Source organism: Chrysemys picta, chromosome 5 (assembly GCF_011386835.1).
Source record: "Chrysemys picta bellii isolate R12L10 chromosome 5, ASM1138683v2, whole genome shotgun sequence".
NCBI lineage: Eukaryota > Metazoa > Chordata > Testudines > Emydidae > Chrysemys > Chrysemys picta.
Window position 1 is genome coordinate 11,236,952 of NC_088795.1, and position 19,787 is coordinate 11,256,738.

The following is a 19,787-nucleotide window of genomic DNA, read 5'->3' on the forward strand; positions in this document are numbered from 1 at the left end:
GCTACTGGCGGAGATCTAGGAAGGTAAGCACAGGGGCCTACCTGCATTATGCGTACTTGGCTGTCCTATTGCTGCAGAATTCACTGCCGAGCCCAAGCCTTCTAATACATTTGTGCTCCAGAGTTCAAGCTTGCAAAGAAGACGAAGATGGAGAAGACGACAAGGAGGTGGAGGAGGAGGAGGAGGAGAGGGTCTGATTCATTGCCCTGCCTGACTACCGGGGAATACCCCCAGCTGGTGTATGCTGTAAGAATGCTTATACAGCCTCTCGTGCAACCCGCAGCACAGGTGGCATGGCCAGAGCATGAGGCGTTATTCTGGGGAAGTTCTCTGGCCTGTGTTATATAGGATGTCAGACTAGATGATCACAACAGGCCTGTCTGGCCTTGGAATCTATGCTGCCCTCCAGTTAATCTTGGCTACTAGATGGTCTCATGGGTGCTGCTGCGGCCGAATGTAGTTTCGATTACTATCATGGGTTATTAGTTATGTGGCAGTATTTCCTAGAAGCCCTGACCAGTGCTAGGTTCTGGACAAAGAAGTCATGAAAAGATAGTCCCTGCCCCAGAGAGCTTACAATGTCAGTAGGGTAGAACAGGCCTGAGGCTGCTCTAAACTGAGCCAGGGGCTGGCTGGGAACCCAAATAGCCCAATAATCCGGGGAACCAGAACCTGCTTAATGCTACCTTTGCCTCACCCTGTTGGGGCCTGGGGTGGACAAAGCCCTAGGTTTCTTGCCCTTCTGATTGCAAAGAAATCCTTCAAAGAGAGTAAACCAACGCAGTTAGGTCTGCCTGAGTCTGCAGACAGCCCGAAATCAGAGTTCTGAGAGGTGTGACCTGCCTCATTCACCATAAAGGCAGCTGTTCACTTTGAAAGCTAATGATGCAAATTTCAATGTCCACATGGTTTCCTATTTCACTGTAAAGTATTTTAACATCCAAATAACACACTGTGTCCACAACCACAAACTGCCTCTTAGACCTATCCCACGTGCCATAAAGGTCCATCTGGGCACTGCCTAACCACCAAAATCTCCAGCGTTCCCATGACTACTTCCTTAATAGTCTTTAGTGCAAAATTCAACCACACACTGAAAATTCAACATGCAGAGGGAGTGTAAAATAAATCAAATTTAATACAGTAACTCCTCACTTAAAGTCGTCCTGGTTAACGTTGTTTCATTGTTACGTTGCTGATCAATTAGGGAACAGGCTCGTTTAAAGTTGTGCAATGCTCCCTTCTAACGTCGTTTGGCAGCCGCCTGCTTTGTCCACTGCTTGCATGAAGAGCAGCCGGTTGCAGATAGCTGGTGGGGGCTTGGAACCAGGGTGGACCGGCAGCCCCCTATCAGCTCCCCACTCTCCTAAGTTCCCTGTGTGGCAGCTGCCCAGCAGACTATCAATTGCCGGCAGTTCAGCTGTCCCTCCCCCGACTGCCATGTGCTGCTCCTGCCCTGTGCCTTGGAGCTGCTCCCGAGACTCCTGCTTGCTGTGCTGGGGGGAGGAAGGAAGAGGGGGGCTAATGTCAGGGTGTCCCTCTCCCCCCTGCTCCTCACTTTACCCCATTCCCATAGAGCGGGGGGTGGGGGGAAAACCACAACAGGGCTCAAGACGGAGGGAGCTTGCTGACAACAGGAGCTGTCTCAACTTGCTGATCTACTCAAAAAGGCAATGTACTCAGAGTGGGATCAGTGCAAAGGGGAAATGCGCATCTCTCTCTCACACAGGGTGTGTGTCTCTGTCTGCCCTGCTGTCTCCCTTCCCTCCATTTGTGCTGCCTTGTAGAGTGCGAGGCTACAATGTGTTAACCCTTGAGGGCTCAGCTGTTCTAGTTCATCATTTAGCAGTAAGCCATTCCCTGGGAAATATCCCACCCTCTGACTCCTCCACCTCAACCAAGCTTCACAATCATCATCGCTGTGTATCAGTATTACACTGTTGTTTAAAACTTATACTGTGTGTGTGTATAGATAGATGGATAGATAGTCTTTTGTCTGGTGAAAAAAACTTCCCTGGAACCTACCCCCCCATTTACATTAATTCTTATGGGGAAATTGGATTCGCTTAACATCGTTTCGCTTAAAGTCACATTTTTCAGGAACAGAACTACAACGTTAAGCGAGGAATTCCTGTATCCGGTAAATGGCACAGAGTACACTACACTGACTGGACTGTACACTTCAAAATGGTCTTTAATAAATACCTCATTCTTTTAATTTATCTGAAGCTAGGGCAGAGCCTCCGATTGATTGCACCGGACCACTGCAGAATGCACGGCCCTTGCCACTGAATTTCTGGTCAAGCGTGCCTGGAAATCAACTGGATGTTGATTATTTCTGCTCTGGCCAATGAGCCCTGCTCCTCGTTTATATTAGCAAAAAAAAAAAACAATCAAACATTTCTTTTAAATTTCTTAAGAAAATTAAGATTCCTTGTGTCACTGGAGCGAACAAGGAAACCTCTTTCCCCTTCTGTTCACATCTGACAGCTCTAGGTTGGGAAAGCACAAGTCTGACATGCAAGACGATTTTTTTTCTTTTACAATTTCCTGGCAGACTCTCCCTCTTAAATTCTGAGCTAGGACTGGAAAAATGTCATTTCCAGACAACTAGGTCTGAATTTTATCGCTATGAAATTGTTGCTTCTGGAGAGGCAGAATTTCCATTATATGAAGATGGCGATTTGGAAAGGAAATAGTTGCTGGACTGTGTAATGTGTCAGTACCTGTCTAAGTTAAATATACTTCGGGAAAAAATGACTTGGTAGAATATCTACTTTTCAAAGAAAATCCAAACTAATGAAAGAGGGCATTTCCCCCCCACCCCTCAAGAAATACTTGTGCACTCCATGTCATGCTAACCCCTTTCCCTCTCCGTACATTTGGTCTCCTTTAGTAGAGCTACAGGAGGTACTCTGTTACCCCGGCAACCCAGGGAGGAAATCCTATGTCAAAGATGAAGACCCTCTGTATCTTTGGCAGGAGGTGTGGGATTGGCTGGTCTCGAGTCTAAGAAAAACAGCAGCCAGACTGATTTTGGCATTGGCCAAACAGATTATAAAATCTGGGCTGCTCGGACTCAGCCCAAGTTGTCTAGAGAGAATCAGTAAGAGAGTTAGGAGAACTGGACAGCGCAGAGGCTGGTAACGGGACACATCATCTTTCACCTGAGATCACCAGCTGCAAACCCAGCACTAGTCTGCAGTGCCAGAGCGTCAGGGCTGCCTGGTGGGCCGGGACTGTGAAGACAGCAGGTGGCTTTCCTCCCAGACCATCGCAAGCAGCGTGGTCACCCTTGCCAGCAGGCTCAGCAGAGAGGGCACAGGCCAGATCCTGCTCGCACTGACATCAAGGGAAGCATTGCCACGGACTACAGTAGGAGCAGCACTGGGTCCCACATAGGTTTGGAAGCTGAACTCTCTAGAGCTGGTTCCTCCAGGTCAGGGCTGAGCTACACAGACAGAGACCAGTGTAGGGGAAGCTTGTGCTGCCGATGTCGTACTTGTTCTATGGTCTAGACACTGCACGAACAAGGGATTTCAGCTTTCGGGCTGTGGAGAGCCCCCTCCATGAGCCCCCCACACACCCAGACCCAAGCAAGGTTTAATTACCTCCATCACTGGCAGTCCTTGTGTCAGAGTTGAGGCTGTCTGTGGAGCCAGCCACGAAGCTGACGTGGATCCCTCGGAAAGGTGGGCCGAGGCTCTCTGCGGAGCCATTGCTAACCTTCTCCAGCTCAGAGCTACTCTTGTTCATTTTCAAAGCGTGCCTAGAAAGTTAAACAACAAACGGAATCATTGCTTGTCTGGGGAAGACGCATCGCTGCGCTGTTCGCAGACAAACATCAGCCCGGTTTGGTCTGACCTCTTGTTCCTGCAGTAAAACCAGGGAGGCAGGGTTGTCCTGTTCATTACTGTAGAAGCCATACTTGGGCACCTACACACGCACATTCCACATGTATTCGCTCCCCAATATAGAACGGACACGCTTCCCCTGCGGTGGAGATCTCTCTTTAAGGAGGGTCTCTCCAGCATGACCACACTGCCGGGGAGGAGGTCAGAGCTGGCCTGCAGGCACAAGGCCTATGTGCAGAAGGCCCTGGACCCAGTGAGTACACCTGGCTAACATGGGCCCTTGTGCACATTGGAAAAAAACCTCATTTTGTTATTGCCCTGGTGTGACGGAATGCAACCCCTGTATTCACACCCTACACACTATTATAATAATCTTTGTGCAAAATAGGTCTTGTGAGCTATCATTTGAAAACTAATAATTCACTGGTCAATAATATGATGAAATGTATGTAGCAACATTCTATGTAAAGTTATGAATTCCCCCTGAATGGTTGTTGGTAGCACATGTTCAAATCCATGCAGCCCTGATTAGGCAGAACTGGTCAAGAAGGTCTTAAACAAAGGAATGTGTGTTTACCTCCATTTACATATATGTAATAAACAAAGTCCTTGAGCCAGCAAGGGGGAAACAAGGCAAATCTACATTTTAGCAAACAGCAATACGAAACCTCTTTCACCACCAAACTCCTTGATTCCAACCTCACAGCGGGAATGAACTTTATCTAGGGGTAACCCTCAGGAAAAAGCATTTCAAAGGGTGACTGGACTATAAAAGCGAGGGGCAAAACCACCCCAAGGTCTCTCTCCCGATCCATCTCTCCCCTTTTCACCTAAGAAAACAAAAGAAACAGCTGTTGGACATTGGGAGGGGAACTTGACCTCAAACTTTGTCCGCAATGTTACTGGGAATTTGCAAGAATTTCACCTTGAACCAAGTCTAGTTTAAGATTAGAAAGTGTCTTCTCTTGATTTCTCTTGTAACCATTGCTGATTGTAATGCTTATACTTGTACTCACTTAAATCCGTCTCCTTGTAGTTAAATAAACTTGTTTTATTCTTTAATTAAAACGAACCCAGTGCCGTGAATTATTTGGGTAATTCTATTTAAGGTAGCAGGCTGTCCTATACTGATCCCCGCAGAGGGGCAAGGGACCCAATATATCTGGATTTCCAGGAGGGGGCTGAACAGTGCAGAATACACGATTTGGGCAGAAAATCCAGGGCTGGGAATATGTCAGGGTCTCCCTGTAAACCGTCACCAAAGGCTGCTGGAAGCCAGTGTGTGGTTGGTGACAACACCTCACTGCTCTGGATTGCACCCCGGAATGTCATGCTTTGCACAGCAAAATGGAAAGATTTACAGGCTCAGACCTGAGCCCACGGGTAGCTGCACACACATCAAGGCATAGGGGAGTGAGTTTAAAAAAATAAAATAAAAATGAGTTGTATCAAAACCCACTCGCTGTCGGTAAAATCTCTATCCCAGTCCTGGAAGCTGGTGTCAAAAAGCCTTTCAGTGTCAACACTCTGACATGGCAAACCTTTCATTGTCAACATAGCGCTACAGGGAAAGCTTCCAGCTTCCCAACTCTGGCCCAAGAAATGCACTGTGCCAACAGGTCAGTTCAAGGAGTCAACACAGACATGAGCCAACTCCAACCCACACTGTGCTCCAGCACACAGAAACCAACGCACCAGACAACGAACACCACCCTCGCTCTAGTCTGCTGCTCCTTTCACCAGCTAAAACCAAGTCTGGGCTCCACGGCCACATTGCATCACAGCTGACTAAGCCCTGGCAGTGTTTCTAAGGTCAGTGTCAGTCCATACTCAGAGTTCAAGTACTGGATGGACAGAGCAGATGGGATGAGTCTGGACCTTAAACCTGGCACTTGCCTTTCACAATGTTTTTGATGTGCAAGTCAAGAAATAATTATATCTAGTGCTTTTCATCAGGGGAATCTCAAAGCACTTTACAAAGGGGGATGTGACTATCGTTAATCCCATTCTACAAATGGGGAAACTGAGACACTGAGCTAAAACACTGTCTGTTACTGATTCCATATTTCCATAACTGCGACTGGCTCTTGGGTCTGGCACTGAAAGCAGCCATGGTACTGATACTACTTAGCAGGAAGTGGAGTCTTCTCACCTGTTTTGAGACAAAGGAAATACTGCACAGAAAATGAAACCATGAAAAAGATGAAGACTTAAAAAAAGTATTTTAAAATAAGTTCCATTATTTTCTAGACACATTTTTATCTAGAAACATAGAAGCGTTGTTTACAGTATACCAAAGTTATAGTTTAGATGAATAATTTGTAGTAAGGCACAAACTATTATCTATTAACTTTTGTTTAAGATAAGCAACACCCATGCCTTTTCTACATTTTTTCCCCTGGCAAATAACAGAACAGACTTGAAAGTTGCTCATTTTACAATGGTGCAAATGCATCCGGCTCTGTTACAGTTCATACTTTCTGACTGTATCCGCACAGACTGGTGAAGGTTAGATTATTTGTAAGTAATTGTCAAATGAAATTAAAATGTAATTGTTTGATAAAATTCAATAGAATATTTCTTAAAATCAAAATTGGATAACAAGTCATTTACAAAAGGAGAACTGATTTCCATAGTGCCTGCTGTCTGACTAGTTAAAACCCCCTAAATAGTCTACCTTTCCTACTCAGAAGGCTGAATAGCTATTAAGAAACCCACAAAAGACAGATGTTTTCCTACCACCCAGAAACAGCCTAGTTCCATAGAATTTCTCTTCTGCATTGTACCAATGAGGCACTCTGAGGGAATGCAGCGACTGTTTTTTATATGGTTACTTTTTCTTTAGAAAAACTCTGAGCACAAGAAATGCTGTAAGCTGTCTAATTTTTTCATGCTTTTTAGAGAAGGAGAGGGAGAGAGGGAATGCTTACTACAGTCTTCTTCTAGCTATGCTGACAGGAAAATGAAAGAAAAGGACAGGAAGAAACCATTGTCAGACTTCTCCTTTTGTAGGAGCATGCTTGATCTAAAAATATTAATGGGAAGTTAAGAGCTGAGTTCACCCTGGGCATAATTCCTCTGAAGACAATGACTATATGTCCAGGATGAATTTGGCACATACAGTTTGTCATTGCAGTAGGCTTCCTCTAGACAATTTAGGAAACTTCAGGGGCACCTTATAATTCACAATTAATAATTACACTTACAAATTTAAGTTAATTTACAATAAAACATGTAAAAATATCCACACACACAATAAGTGTATTTTTACAGTCACTGTAAAATACCCCCTCCCCATACCTAGCAAAACTTAGCTGGGCGTTTCTGTCAACAGCATGATACTCATTCACTCATGCACACCCGTGACTCAACCCGTTTGCAAGTCTAAGTGATATTTTGGAAACGCTCCAAAGGAAAAAAAAAATTCAAAGTGTAAAATTAGACTGAATTTCTTCATTGGTATAGAAGATAAATAAATGTCTTATTGTAACACAATCATGCTTTTAAAAATAAATTTGAAAACAAAGCTATTTAAAATCCTTCCTTAGATTTTTTTTCAGTCAGCAAAACCAAAATATGCATAGGTATCTTACCATCCCGGTACAGAACATGAGATCAAACTTTGTTCAGCAGGGTCCAATGTCCTTGCATGCAGCCACACCTATTCCTTCAGCACACTACAGGGACACCACAGAGAGTTCTGAGCCACCATTTTGGAACGGAGTGGTCCTGATGCAAAGGCAGTTGCATTCGCCCAACCCAGCACTGCGGTGAAGTCAGATGTACAGAGAGCTTTCTATTTCCTCCCGGTACCTCAGTGACCTATGTAAAATGCACTTCCTGAGTAGGCACAAAACTGAAATAGAAATTGCTGCTTCCTACATGGTATGCAACTCTCAGTCTCAGATGTGACTGCTAGGGCAGCAAATTATCTCCAATATGGTCTAGATGTCTCTGCTCCACATCCCCCTCTTCTGTAACCAGGGTTTGAAGAACAGCTCACCAGGCCAGTAGGGTCAGAGCGAAATAATGAAGGCTTATACAGACTATTGCAGAAAAACATAGGGCCAAATCCCTTCACTCAGATTCAATTTCCATTGAAGTTTTGCCCAGTTGAACTGGTCTGAATAACTCCCTGGTCTTTTAGGATATGTTCATGACACACTCACAACCACAAGGGTGCCTGTTGCTGTTCCCTGGATGCTATTCCCACAGAAGGAAAATGATGTTGACAATAGTTAGTATCCACAGAAGGAACAATTACGACCATCTAGTGTATCTCACCATAGCACAGCCGACAGAACGTCACTCAGGGCTACATCGGATTTACAAAATGATTTAGGTGCGTAACTGATACTTTCAGCATCTAAATCCAAAACTTGGGTCCTCAAAATCCCAGCTCAGCTGCTGCCTAATCCTGTAGGTGCTTACGTTTCTGCCAATAAAGTTCCTGCGGTACCCAAAAAATCTGCCACTGGGCGTGTGCACAACTGTCTTGGTCCTGATACCCATGCACCTATCTCACCGTAAGCCCCAGCAGGATCCTCAAACGAGGTGTCCCCCCGATCTATCTTACCTGTGGGGCTGCTCCAGCAGGAGTGCGCTGAGGCCACCCAGAAGTCAGGCCTCGTACAAAATGGAGGAGTCTCCCCCTCATCCCTTGTTTATAACTTTTAGCCCCCGGGTTGAGCAATTCCCCCCCTGCCACATCTCCCACCTCTCAGGAGTGCCCTAACCCGGATGAGGTATTCCAGGGCGGGTGTCTTTCAATCTCTCTCCTTGAAATCGTTCCACTGCGTATAAATAACGATTCACCGAGCCAGTGGAAGGGAGAGCATGGCTGTCGCCCACTGATTACGGCACTCGCCGGGGAGGTGAGAGACCCACGTTCAAGTACCTGTTCCAAAGGCGAGGTGGGAATTGTACCCCCGTCTCCCACATCCTGACTGAGTGCTCCAACCACGGGCGCCTCTCTTCATATTTTTTCTTTTTATTGCAAGAAAGGGCATAGGTGTGGTGCCCAATATCAGGATGGGTTCATTGCTGCGAATCCCAGGCAGAGACGTGCGCCTGCCTCTCACCTAGACTTAGGGCCACACCCCTCTCCTTGGCATCTCCCATTGCCTGGTTTAGGCAGCTCCCCGCTCAGCTTGCTGGCTTTTGGGGATCCCATTATCAGGTGCCAAACTCTCCCCGTGCACTGTGCCAGGAGCCTGGCCCCCCAACTTGGGCTTCTGGATTCCATCCCATGGCAGGGGGCCTAAAAGTTGTGCACTGCAACACAGGCCTCAGCTCCCTTTGTGGGTCTCGCCCTCAACGACTAAGCCCAAGAGCTGAACTTTGACAAGATATCCATCTTCATTTAGACTCCCAGGGATGGAGAACACCATTTCCCCGGGCAAACTGCTCCAATGGCTAATTACCTTCACTCTAGACAAATTCAAACTGGAAATAAGGTGGACATTTTCAAGCTTCAACTTCCAGCCACTGAATCTCGTTATACCTTTGCCTGCTAGATTGCAGAGCCCTCTACAACCAGGTGCAGGTGCTTACAGATTAAGAGGTGACCCAATCACAACCTTAAACGCACTGTAAGGCAGGTTTTCCAGACCCTGAATCCTAAGAACGGATCGTGTGGTATTGTTCATTGTAGCAGTGGCGCTATGTCTGCAGGTTTTTCATCTGGTTCTGGCCGGGTCTGGTGCCGTTCTGAGTTGATGAGTACTGGTCTATGGCAGTACGGGTGCTGGGGAGCTGCTATACCCCCTGGCTTGAAGTGATTTCTATAATATACAGGGTTTACAGTTTGGGTCAATGGCTCTCAGCACCCGTGGGTGAAGAGCCTGCTTCTGATGATGAGCTTGGAAAGGCTGGAGGGTTGTTTGAAGGCCAGAAAAGGGGATTCAGGAAAGATTTCTTTCAGGATGGGGTCCCCATCGAATATGGGTTGTAGCTGTTTGTGATACCCTGTATGCATTCCAGTGTGGGGTGGTAGGTGACAATTAGGGGTGTGTGGTCGGATGAGGTTTTATTTCTGCATTGAAGCAGGTTCTTTCGGGGCATTTGAGAGGCCCATTCCGTGATGCGATTTACTTCCCCGGTGGAATGTCCTTGTTTGGTAAAAGCGGTTTTGAGTGTGTTAAGGTGTGTATCCCGGACTCTCACCTTGGAGCAGGTTCTGTGGTATCTGAGTGCCAGGCTGTAGGTAACCGATTTCTTGGTGTGTTTGGGGTGGTTACTGGATCTGTGAAGGTAGGTGTGGTGATCCATGGGTTTCTTGTGTGTAGTTGTCTGTAGGGTTCCATTGTTGAAGCTGATCGTGGTGTCTAGGAAGTTGATGCTAGCGTGGGAATGCTCCACAGAGAGTTTAATGGACGGTTGGTGTTTGCTGAAGCTGTGGTGGAAATCTATGAGGGAAATCTAGAAGTCATCCGTCCAGAGGATGAAAATATCATCAGTTTGTGGTGCATCTGTCCAGACATTCTTCTTCAAGGCAGCCCATGAAGAGGTTGGCATACTGGGGAGCCGTCCTAAGCACCCACAGCTGTTCCCATGGTTTGGACCAAGTGTTTGTTGTTGAATGTAAAATTGTTGTGGGTGAAGATGAAATGGATGAATCTGGCGATGTGTTTGGGGTGGATCTCAGAGGGTTGTCCATTGTCCTGTAAATATTAGAGTCAGGCAGCTATGCCGTCACTGTGAGGACTGTTGGTATACAGAGAAGTGACATCCATGATGGCAAGGATGGTGTTCTGAGGGAGGCTGTTAATGTTGTGGAGGAAGTCGGTTATGCCCTGGAGGAAGCTGGCCCTTTGGGTGGTCAGTGATTTGAGGATGGTTTCTCTATATCCCAATAGTCCTTCTGTAAGAGTGCCACAGCCAGATACAATGGGTCTGCCTGGGTTCCTTTCTTTGTGTATCTTGGGAAGCACGTGTGGATGTTGCGGCTCCAATGGTGGGTAAGGCGAGCTGCTTAAGTCCAAGCCCCTGGTCTGAGCTTGGGGGCTCGCCTAAGCTGCCACGTCCACACTGCTATTTTTAGCACACTAGCTCGAGCTGAGCTAGCACAAGTCTGTCTACCGGCGCTGGGAATCACACTTCCCAGCTGCAGCATAGGCATTCCCTAAGGGTTCTGCACTGGTTTATTTAATCTGGTTTCAGAACCCACCTTTACTGAAACAGGTGCAGCTTTGAATATAGAGAAGGCCTCAGTTAGTGGCCTGCAATGTTAACATGATAGAAGGACACATTTCATTATACTAAGACAAATCCTTTTTGGTCTCTGTTTCTTCAACTTGTGGACATTTACTTTACCCCAAAGGGGATTTTGCAGGACTTTTTCTTAAACAGCTGCTTTAAAGATTGGACCTAGCGTGATCAAGACAATGTTGATAAATAACACAGTAAGAAATGGAAAGAAAGGAAAACAAACAAAATCCCAGGACGAAACTGGTAGATATTTGTGCAAGGCATTCTCTTGAAAAAGGGGGGGGGGAAATGAGCTGTACACGACAAAAGGGAAGAAGCAACCCGAATAAATTAGCCAGCACTATTACTCCAGTGCAGACCAGCACAGCCGTGGTGCAATCATTACATGAAAGGGAGCATTGTGCTGGTGAATGTTTGTCCACCTTGAAACATTCATACTTATTAACCTCCACCCCCTTAGCTGCTGCAGCTGCTGCTTTCCGTTTCGGTCAAGGTGTGCAACCCACTAAAAATCCATCAACCCACAATAGATAAGACAAAGAATATTGCCATCTATTTTCTTCTAATATTGCAGTTTCACACATGTAACCCAGAATGCAGGCACTGTGCAGATGTCAAGAGACACGAGCACGCTCGAATACAGGGCTGTCTGCAGTTCTGGGGTATGCAGCTGGGGGCCTGCTCCCCAGAGCAGGTAGACAGACATGCACTAGTTCTACACGAGTGAGCATGCTAAAAATCGCAGTGTGGCCACTGTGGCATAGGTGATGGCTCAGGCTACCAAGGGGGTTGGGTGAGTGTGCGTCAGACAGCTAGACCACAGCAACACTGCAATTTTAAGCCCACTAGCTCGAGCTTCTGCATCTTGTTCGACCCGCGCTGGGAAGCAGACATACCCTTGGAGACAAAAGGAGCGGATCACAACTCTCAGGAATGGGACATGCAAGTTTTAAAGTATTTATAGTTCAGTCCTAAATTCTCTCCTTCTGCATAAATACACACACGGCAAAAAAAGGTACAACAACTTGCACTTTCCTTCTGTTTGGGAGGGATTTATTGTAGTGTGGAAGAAGATAAGAGGCGCACCAAGTGTATGGAGCATGAAGATCTAAGTCACTTGCAAAACCTAGAAATATTGCAAAAATTCAATCCGTCTGCGTTCCAAAGGATGCAAAAACCACCACGCCCCAATGAGGCCAACAATTAGCAATTTCAAGCCACACTGCTTTTTAAGTGGCAAAAAAAAAAAAAAGATGGGAAACTTGAAGAAAAAGAAAAAAAGGCATAGCCTTCATTTACAAAGAAGTCATCTTTCCCAAATGACCTGTCTGATAAATCACCGAGTTAAAAAATAATCCTCGGGCAGAAACACGCACATGAAATCCCAGACTGAAATCAAAAGAGGAATCCAAAGACTGGTTTAAACAGAAACCTAATCGCTACCTCCACTCTGGCAAGACAGTTAGCTCTCCATAACGGAGTGCAGAGCTCCCTTCTGGTTTGTTCACTTTGCCTCAACAGGGCCATACCGTTCTGCTGCTGTTCCTTTCTTCTGACAGACTGCATTGTGACACGGGGGCTCGGTTTTTAAAAGGGTCATAGCTTTAGGTGCTGTACATAAGAAATAATTGTCCGCCATCCCCGACAGGCTATTTTTTAGTGCTGTCTGCAGCACTCCGCTGTGTAATGCGGAACTGAACTGCAAAGGCCCATCTATTCAGCCTAATACGAAGCCTCCAAGCTGGGAGGAAGGGGCTGGATGGTTACATTGTATGGTGCTATTGATTCATACGCTTAATATAACTGCTTGACAGTTCAGAATCGTAAGAGCTATACATATGTAATCTATGAAGCCAGGGCATGATTTTATTTTTCCATTTGCAGACAACTGAATTCAAGTTAGATGCAGACACGGTTACTGGTGAAAACACTTTTCATGACCGCTACTTAATCTGAGGGCTTGTCTACGCCACACAGCTTTTAGCCACAGGGCTGTGTCGACCCAGCCTTGTCGCTAAAAGTCGGCGTGTGTAAACGCTCTTTGTCGGCATTTCGCCGACAAAAAACTTCCACCCCCGCGAGCGGCGTTCAGTTTGTCGGCAGGAGTGCTTTCCTGCCGACAAAGCCGTGTTCGCACTGCCACTTGCTGCGGCAGAACTTTTGTCTTGCGTGGGGGAGGTGGGAGCTTTTTTAAGCATTCGTGAAAGACAAAAGTTTTGGCGAGAACTTGGCAGTGTAGACAAAGCCTCAAAGTCAATATAAGTTGCAACAACATTTTAGGAAACATCTCCAATTTGACTATTACAAAATAAAACTCAAGCACAAACCTGACCGCAACATTAAAACTGAGTTAAACTGGCAAGAAAACTCCATAAAATTCAGAGGTCTCATTGGTTATGTAAACGTAACCTAGCCTATTGTAGCTGGGAACAACAACAATGGAGCTATACTGTTAAAACACATGGCCGGCATTCAAATTCAAACAAGCTGCCTCATATCTGGGGTTTGATTTCAAAGGAACACCATCAACTTTAACAATTCATTTTTTACTGAGTTCTATTATTAATTATAATCTTAGGCACCTCTGACGCTAAGTCCATACCACAAACGACAACGATCCTAGCTACAAGCGTATACAGGGACCAATCACGTTCAGCATGTTCCAGAAACCTGGTCAAATCATTACAAATCTTGATGGCTTGGAGCAGCGATAAGGATTTTTGGGTTGTGTTTGTGGAGGGGCACAAAGTGCACACTTGTGTGGGCACCATCTTTGCAGATGGGTCCTGCTCTCCTCCCGTTCACTCTCCAGGAATCGTATGTTATGGGGTGCCCCTGGTTTCTGGCACGGTGGGAAAGCATGAGATTATCGTTGTCCTGGTGCAGCCAGGAAAAGGGTATATGAACAAACTCCCTCCACTTGCACAGGAATGAACATTTGAAAACAAGCTTTAAAACAGAGAATTACAAGACTGCAGAAACCCCTTTCTGACACGGTGCTGAACACGGCTTGTGCTTGACTACATTCATAGCATTAGCACTTTGAGCCCCAATTCAGCAGTACCCAGGGTTCAGCCTAGTTGTCAGCAATGCATAGTCTCTTTAGTATAAGTCAGGGGGAAGTGAAATTTGTATTCTCATCAGACGTGTCATTTTTGTGTTAACACCATGCTATTGCGCTGCTCTGGAAACCACGGACATGCCCCGTTACCCAGCTCCTACAGAGGGCACGGAAGTAGAGCAGCTATTCAAACTAGGTCTGCGAGACAAGAACAGGGTGGCCCCATGTATCCCTTCTTTGCTGACTAGTAGCCCAAGTCAATAAAGGATGCTTCTTTGTCCAGCATGCCAAGCAATAATCACGTGAAGACTCATACACGGAGATATCAACATATGATTTTCTATCGCACACAAAACGTTGTGGGATGCGGAGCCGGAGAAGCGAGTTCTGTCCTGTGTCTGTCTGAGTTGTGCTTTCCTTTCTTGCACATGCCTGGCCAGACACGAACGGAAGTAAAGTCATTCAATCGCTATTTCAATATGGGACTATTTTTAAAAGTAAGCATGTTTCCTGTTTCCATTTATTCTGATCTACGTTTGACACTACCTCAGCCCCCGCCAACAATCATCATTTTCCTTTAAACAAAAACCAAGATACTACTTGGATTTCTCCCCCGCATCCAATCCCCTACTTGCAAACACACCACATACACTGGTTTGCGCTCTAACTCGACCCACAAACACGCACACAGGGGCCGACTCTGCCAAGCGCTTATTTTTATGGGACTAAAATTCTCCAGTGTCCCAAATCCCCATCAAGTGACTGAGGGTTAATGTTCACCTTTATGATCAGTACATATGGATTCTTATTTGTATTTCTGTAGTGTCTCCATCTATCTAGTGACACCATAACCACGGAGACTACTGCAAGTCAGCTCTTTCACTGTCCTAGAACACCCTTTGTCCCTTCACGTCAGCAAGTGTCCCGACAAAGAGATCTGACGACACAGCCACAGTGTCAGAAGCGTTCCTGGTTTTGTCGCTCATTCTGCAAAGCACTTAAACGTGCATTTCAGCATGTGGGTAAGTGCCTGATGCTGCATCTGTGGCGCTCCATGGCAAATCTTCCAGTGACTTCAGCAGAACTGCACGAAGTCCTAAATGCTTTGCTGAGCTGGCCTCAGAAGCCACCTGCCCCATGCAACACTCTCTAGTGCATGAGAAGTGCTTCCAGGTCAGCATCCGCGTGTTCTGTAGATGTATTTTGTTCTCTGCTTTCCTCACTATTACACATTTGCAGTACATTAGTTAAGGCTGTCCTAATGGCAACTGTAACGCGGGCTATGTATCTTAAGACTTCTTTAATGACCCCGGTGACTGTTCATGCATTTACAGGGTCCTAGGAATATGAAGTTAAAAATAAAGTCGATTTCTATCATTCTTCCTTCTGACTTGAATAGACTTTATATGCCTAAAAAAATTCAACAAAAAGGAAATGATAAAGAAAAGTGTATTGCAGCCAGAATACTACTTTATTTCAGCCCCTTGATCCACTCACACAAACCCAAATGGCAGAAGCGGCCCTGTGGGGGGTTTTAAATAGATGATGATTCTGAAAGCTAGCTTAGACACTCATGTAAAATCGTATACCAATTCATAAAAACCAGATCTAGCGTGATCGTCCCTTTGGCAATCATTTCCAGTTCGAAACAAATCTGATCTCTCTGCATCTTAAGCTTTTTCCTGGTGATTCTGTTTCTACCATCATCACTTTGTACCTCTCACTCCTTTTTTCGTGGTAAAACACTAAAGCCTCTGTCAAAAGCAACAACCCGCAAACAGGCAGCCTTTGTGTGCCCTGATCTCATTTATCTTGTCTGTTTTACAGCACAGACTAACAACAGAATTTGTCGAGCCATACTCGTCTATTACATACACCATTCACTTTCAAAATATGAGTCATGTATTTATTAGACTATATTATGAAGATGTATTAATTATGTTGGAAACAATTAGAGAACTAATGCCAAAAGTAACCTTAACCTAGAGATTTTGTAATGGCTTATAAAAAAAGATTAAAGAGTCACACATTTTAAGGCCAGAAGGGACCATTATGATCATCTAGTCTGACCCAGAGCACAGAATTTCACCCAGGGATTCCTTCATCACTCCCAATAACTTGTGAATGAAACAGAGCCTATCTTTTAGAAAGAGCCATCCAATGATAATTTAAAGACTCCAAGCGATGGAGAATCCACCACATTGCTTTGTAAACTGTTACAATGGCTAATTAATGTGAAACAGACTAAAAATCCCTTCCCCTTTCAATTAATCAGCTTTCAATCTCTTTTCTTGTGATGTCATAATTCAACTAGTTCTTCGGTTTTCCACAAAGTTCCAGGAGAGACAAGATCTAACAGTCTAGTTTTAAAACAAGCAGTACCCCTCCTGCTTAAACATACACAAGAGGTTCAGGACTTTTTGTATATATCCAAAAAATACAAAAAAGGGGGGCACAACCCCATTATTTAAAACCTGTCTGTAAATGTGCCTGCAGCTACCTTGGAGATAACTCTCATTTCAGACCAGAGCCTTATTTGCACCATGAAAATACTGCAGAGAAGTTGTTGGTTTGTTTTTTAAACTGTTATAGCTGAGGGTGAACAACCTTAACACATTACATGTTTGGTCTTTGTTTCTCCGCTTTGAAATTAATATGAAAATATATTCTAGATTGCTTTAAAATAAGTAATTAAGTGTCATTAGAAAAGCCAATCAAATAGGTTTCGTTTTCCCGCACAAAACCACATGTGTGCAGTAAAGCACAAGACGTAAAAGGAAAAACAAATAAATTCAACTCTGGGAAGAGTGCGTGGGGCTTAACTTCAATATACAATGTCTTACTGTGACCCTCTTTTCCTGAACTGTCAGGGCACATGGTTTATACTTGTCGAGTCTCAAGGTGACTCCTGCTCGAAGGCACCACAGAAGTTAATGGCAAATTCCTTTTACCTTGAAAAGTCAGACATCTTCAAAGGACCATTCTTGCTTTGTATGCCTTCATATTTATCTCTCACCCCTCCCCATTACTTTCCCCACATTTGGATAGATGCGCAAAGCTCCTTTCCCCAAGGTACAGTTTAAGGCAACTATTTTCAAGCACTCCTTATCTACTCCCCAAAGAAAAGCCGTTTCCCCACTTGGTTCTATGACGTGCTCTGTCTTCCATTAGCCAACCACCGAGTGTGAAAGCTCACTAGTCTCCCATGCCAACGTCTGTTTGGTTTCTAGCGTGTAGCAAAGATCTGTTTACTATTATAACTAGACATTTAAATGAGCAAGAAATATTAAGGCCCAGATTCTCCCCTACACTGAGTCTGCTTTATACAGCTCTGCTAGCACAAAATGGCCCTAAATCATTTTAGCAGGCCATGGGAGGATCACTCCAATGTGGAAGGACCCTTCAGTGCCACAGAACTGGCACAATGGCTCCTATGCCACCCTTCCTCCCTCAGGCTGGCGTAGGGGGCGTGGCTGGTGGACAGCAGGCATGCTCTGTGATCCCTGCACACAGGCAATGCATGGCTGCTACAATGTCACTGACCGCGAGCACAACTGAGAGCAGCCTTTAGACAGTTCCAAAGTATGCTAGCCTAGGGCCAGATCTGCACACAGACTGCCCAGCATGAGGAGAGCGCCAAGTTTGGCTTAAAGTCACTTTTGCACACACCTCTCCCCTCCCAGGTTGCACTGAGTGTTCCTCCGCCACAGGTAAGAATCTAGCCTCGCACCTCCACACGAGTTTCAATGGTCATGGAAGCCAAAGAAACGGATTTTCCCATCTTCCATGACTATGTTTTGACTGTGTTCTGACCATGTCAATCAATAATATGTATTAAGGTTTCATATATTAAGCAAATAAATAGTTTGTATAACTATTGCTTGCAGTATTTGTCACAGATCAAGAGGAGTAATAATACACCTCTGCCCCGATATAACGCTGTCCTCGGGAGCCAAAAAATCTTATCGTGTTATAGGTGAAACCGCGTTATATCGAACTTGCTTTGATCCACCGGAGTGCGCAGCCCCACCCCCCTGGAGAGCTGCTTTACCGCGTTATATCCAAATTCGTGTTATATCGGGTCGCATTATATCGGGGTAGAGGTGGATATACACACCCACCCCGTACATACATCAGTGCACACACACAAATACGGACTGTGCATACCCACAAAGAAGAGTACAGCCTCTTGTGCATGAAACGTGCTCAAAGAAGTAGAGGTTAAAAGGAAAACGAGGGCACTCAAAAGTACCCCAATCTTTGGGAATTTATCCAACTGACGCAGCTGTGCCCCTGATCGGGTAGCTTCTTGTGGTGGCTGCAGGAGGTTTGACAGCTGGGCAAGTCTGTGCTCTTTGGGTGAGAAGCAGGTAGGTTTGGCAGGTTGCATCAAGGCATTCGCTAGTGAGACATAATACCCAATGCCTACTGTCATCCAGGTACAAGTGGATAGAACCACCCCCGTAACTAGGACTGATTTAAGGCTTGCCTAGGACCCGAGACATGGGAGTCATGCAATAAGGATGTCAGAATCGCAATGTTTTTTAAGTACTTTCCGGCCCTCAAAGATGTGAAGAAAAGCTTTAAAGGTGACTCAAGAATAACAACTGCAGTAACCTCTGCCTGAGTGTTCAGAGAGCCTGAGACATTACCTCTACGAGCAGGGAGCGGTCTCCTGCCTCCAGAGGGCTGCTAACTCCAACCCCAGCCCAGCAAGAGGGGAAGAACGCAGCAGGCTTGACTCCCCCACCCAAGCAGATACCCCAGTAGCTGGGGTGTTAGAACTGAGGGGCCCTCCTGCCACCACCGCTGCCACCCCTGCTGCTCACAGGAGGAAGAGGACCATCCTTGCTGCTGCTTCTGCCTGGGAAAAGGGACTCCATATTTCTGCCTCTCTGGGCGTGGGAGGGAGCACCTTGCCACTCCAAATGGTCAGTGGGGCCACAATGGAGGGGCAGGGCCAGGGGGACTGATGGTGTTGAAGGACGCAGATTGCCTTCATCCGGCCCTGCTAGGGACTTCTGTTTCTCTCTCCTAGGAGCCATTTCCTGTATAAATTCCAGCATGCTCAAGTGAGACTCAGGGAGGTCCTAAACTGTCCTTTCCCAACAGCAACCGGCCACCACAACCGGCTCTGCTTCTTAGGTCTGAACAAGACCAAATCGCAATCACAAACCACAGCTCAATGCAAGAGACAGAGCGGGAACAGCCCTGAAAGGAAATTCATGGGCTCACAGCTAAACATGTCTCAGCTGAGCTCTTTAAATGTTCAAAACAAAGCGTGAAAGCTCATTCTCTCTGTAGCCCCGTTCTTGCCTGTGCCTGCAACCTGGAGGTGCCCCAATTCACAGTCAGAGCGTTTGAAGTTGGCTTTGCTTGGGGGCCACGTAAGGTTCAGAAAAGCTGCCATGCCAGGAACGCACTCTTGTCCCTCGGCCTGGGATGAGTTTTAAAGCTTTTTGTTCTTTGCGCCATTCCTCCCCTCCGCCACACGCACAAATGTCATTTGTTCACTGTTAAACCATTTCAGAAAGCTCGTTTCTTCTCTTTGTTACGCTGTAAGAAACCTTCGCAAACCCACATGAGCGAGGGAACCAGAATCTGGCTCACAGCTTGTTCTCCGAGCCGCAGGACACCCCCTGACTCCGGCCACACTGTGAATC

General features: G+C 45.9%; 1 protein-coding gene across 1 annotated transcript in view; it reads right to left on the reverse strand.

Moving 5' to 3' along the window:
* Positions 1-19,787, reverse strand: part of PRAG1 (PEAK1 related, kinase-activating pseudokinase 1) — a 46,503-nt gene that overhangs the window by 14,619 nt on the left and 12,097 nt on the right. Inside the window, exon 5 of the mRNA XM_005283980.4 lies at positions 3,612-3,769. Within this exon, the coding sequence (XP_005284037.2) occupies positions 3,612-3,769 (158 nt within the window). The remainder of the gene's footprint in view (positions 1-3,611; positions 3,770-19,787) is intronic.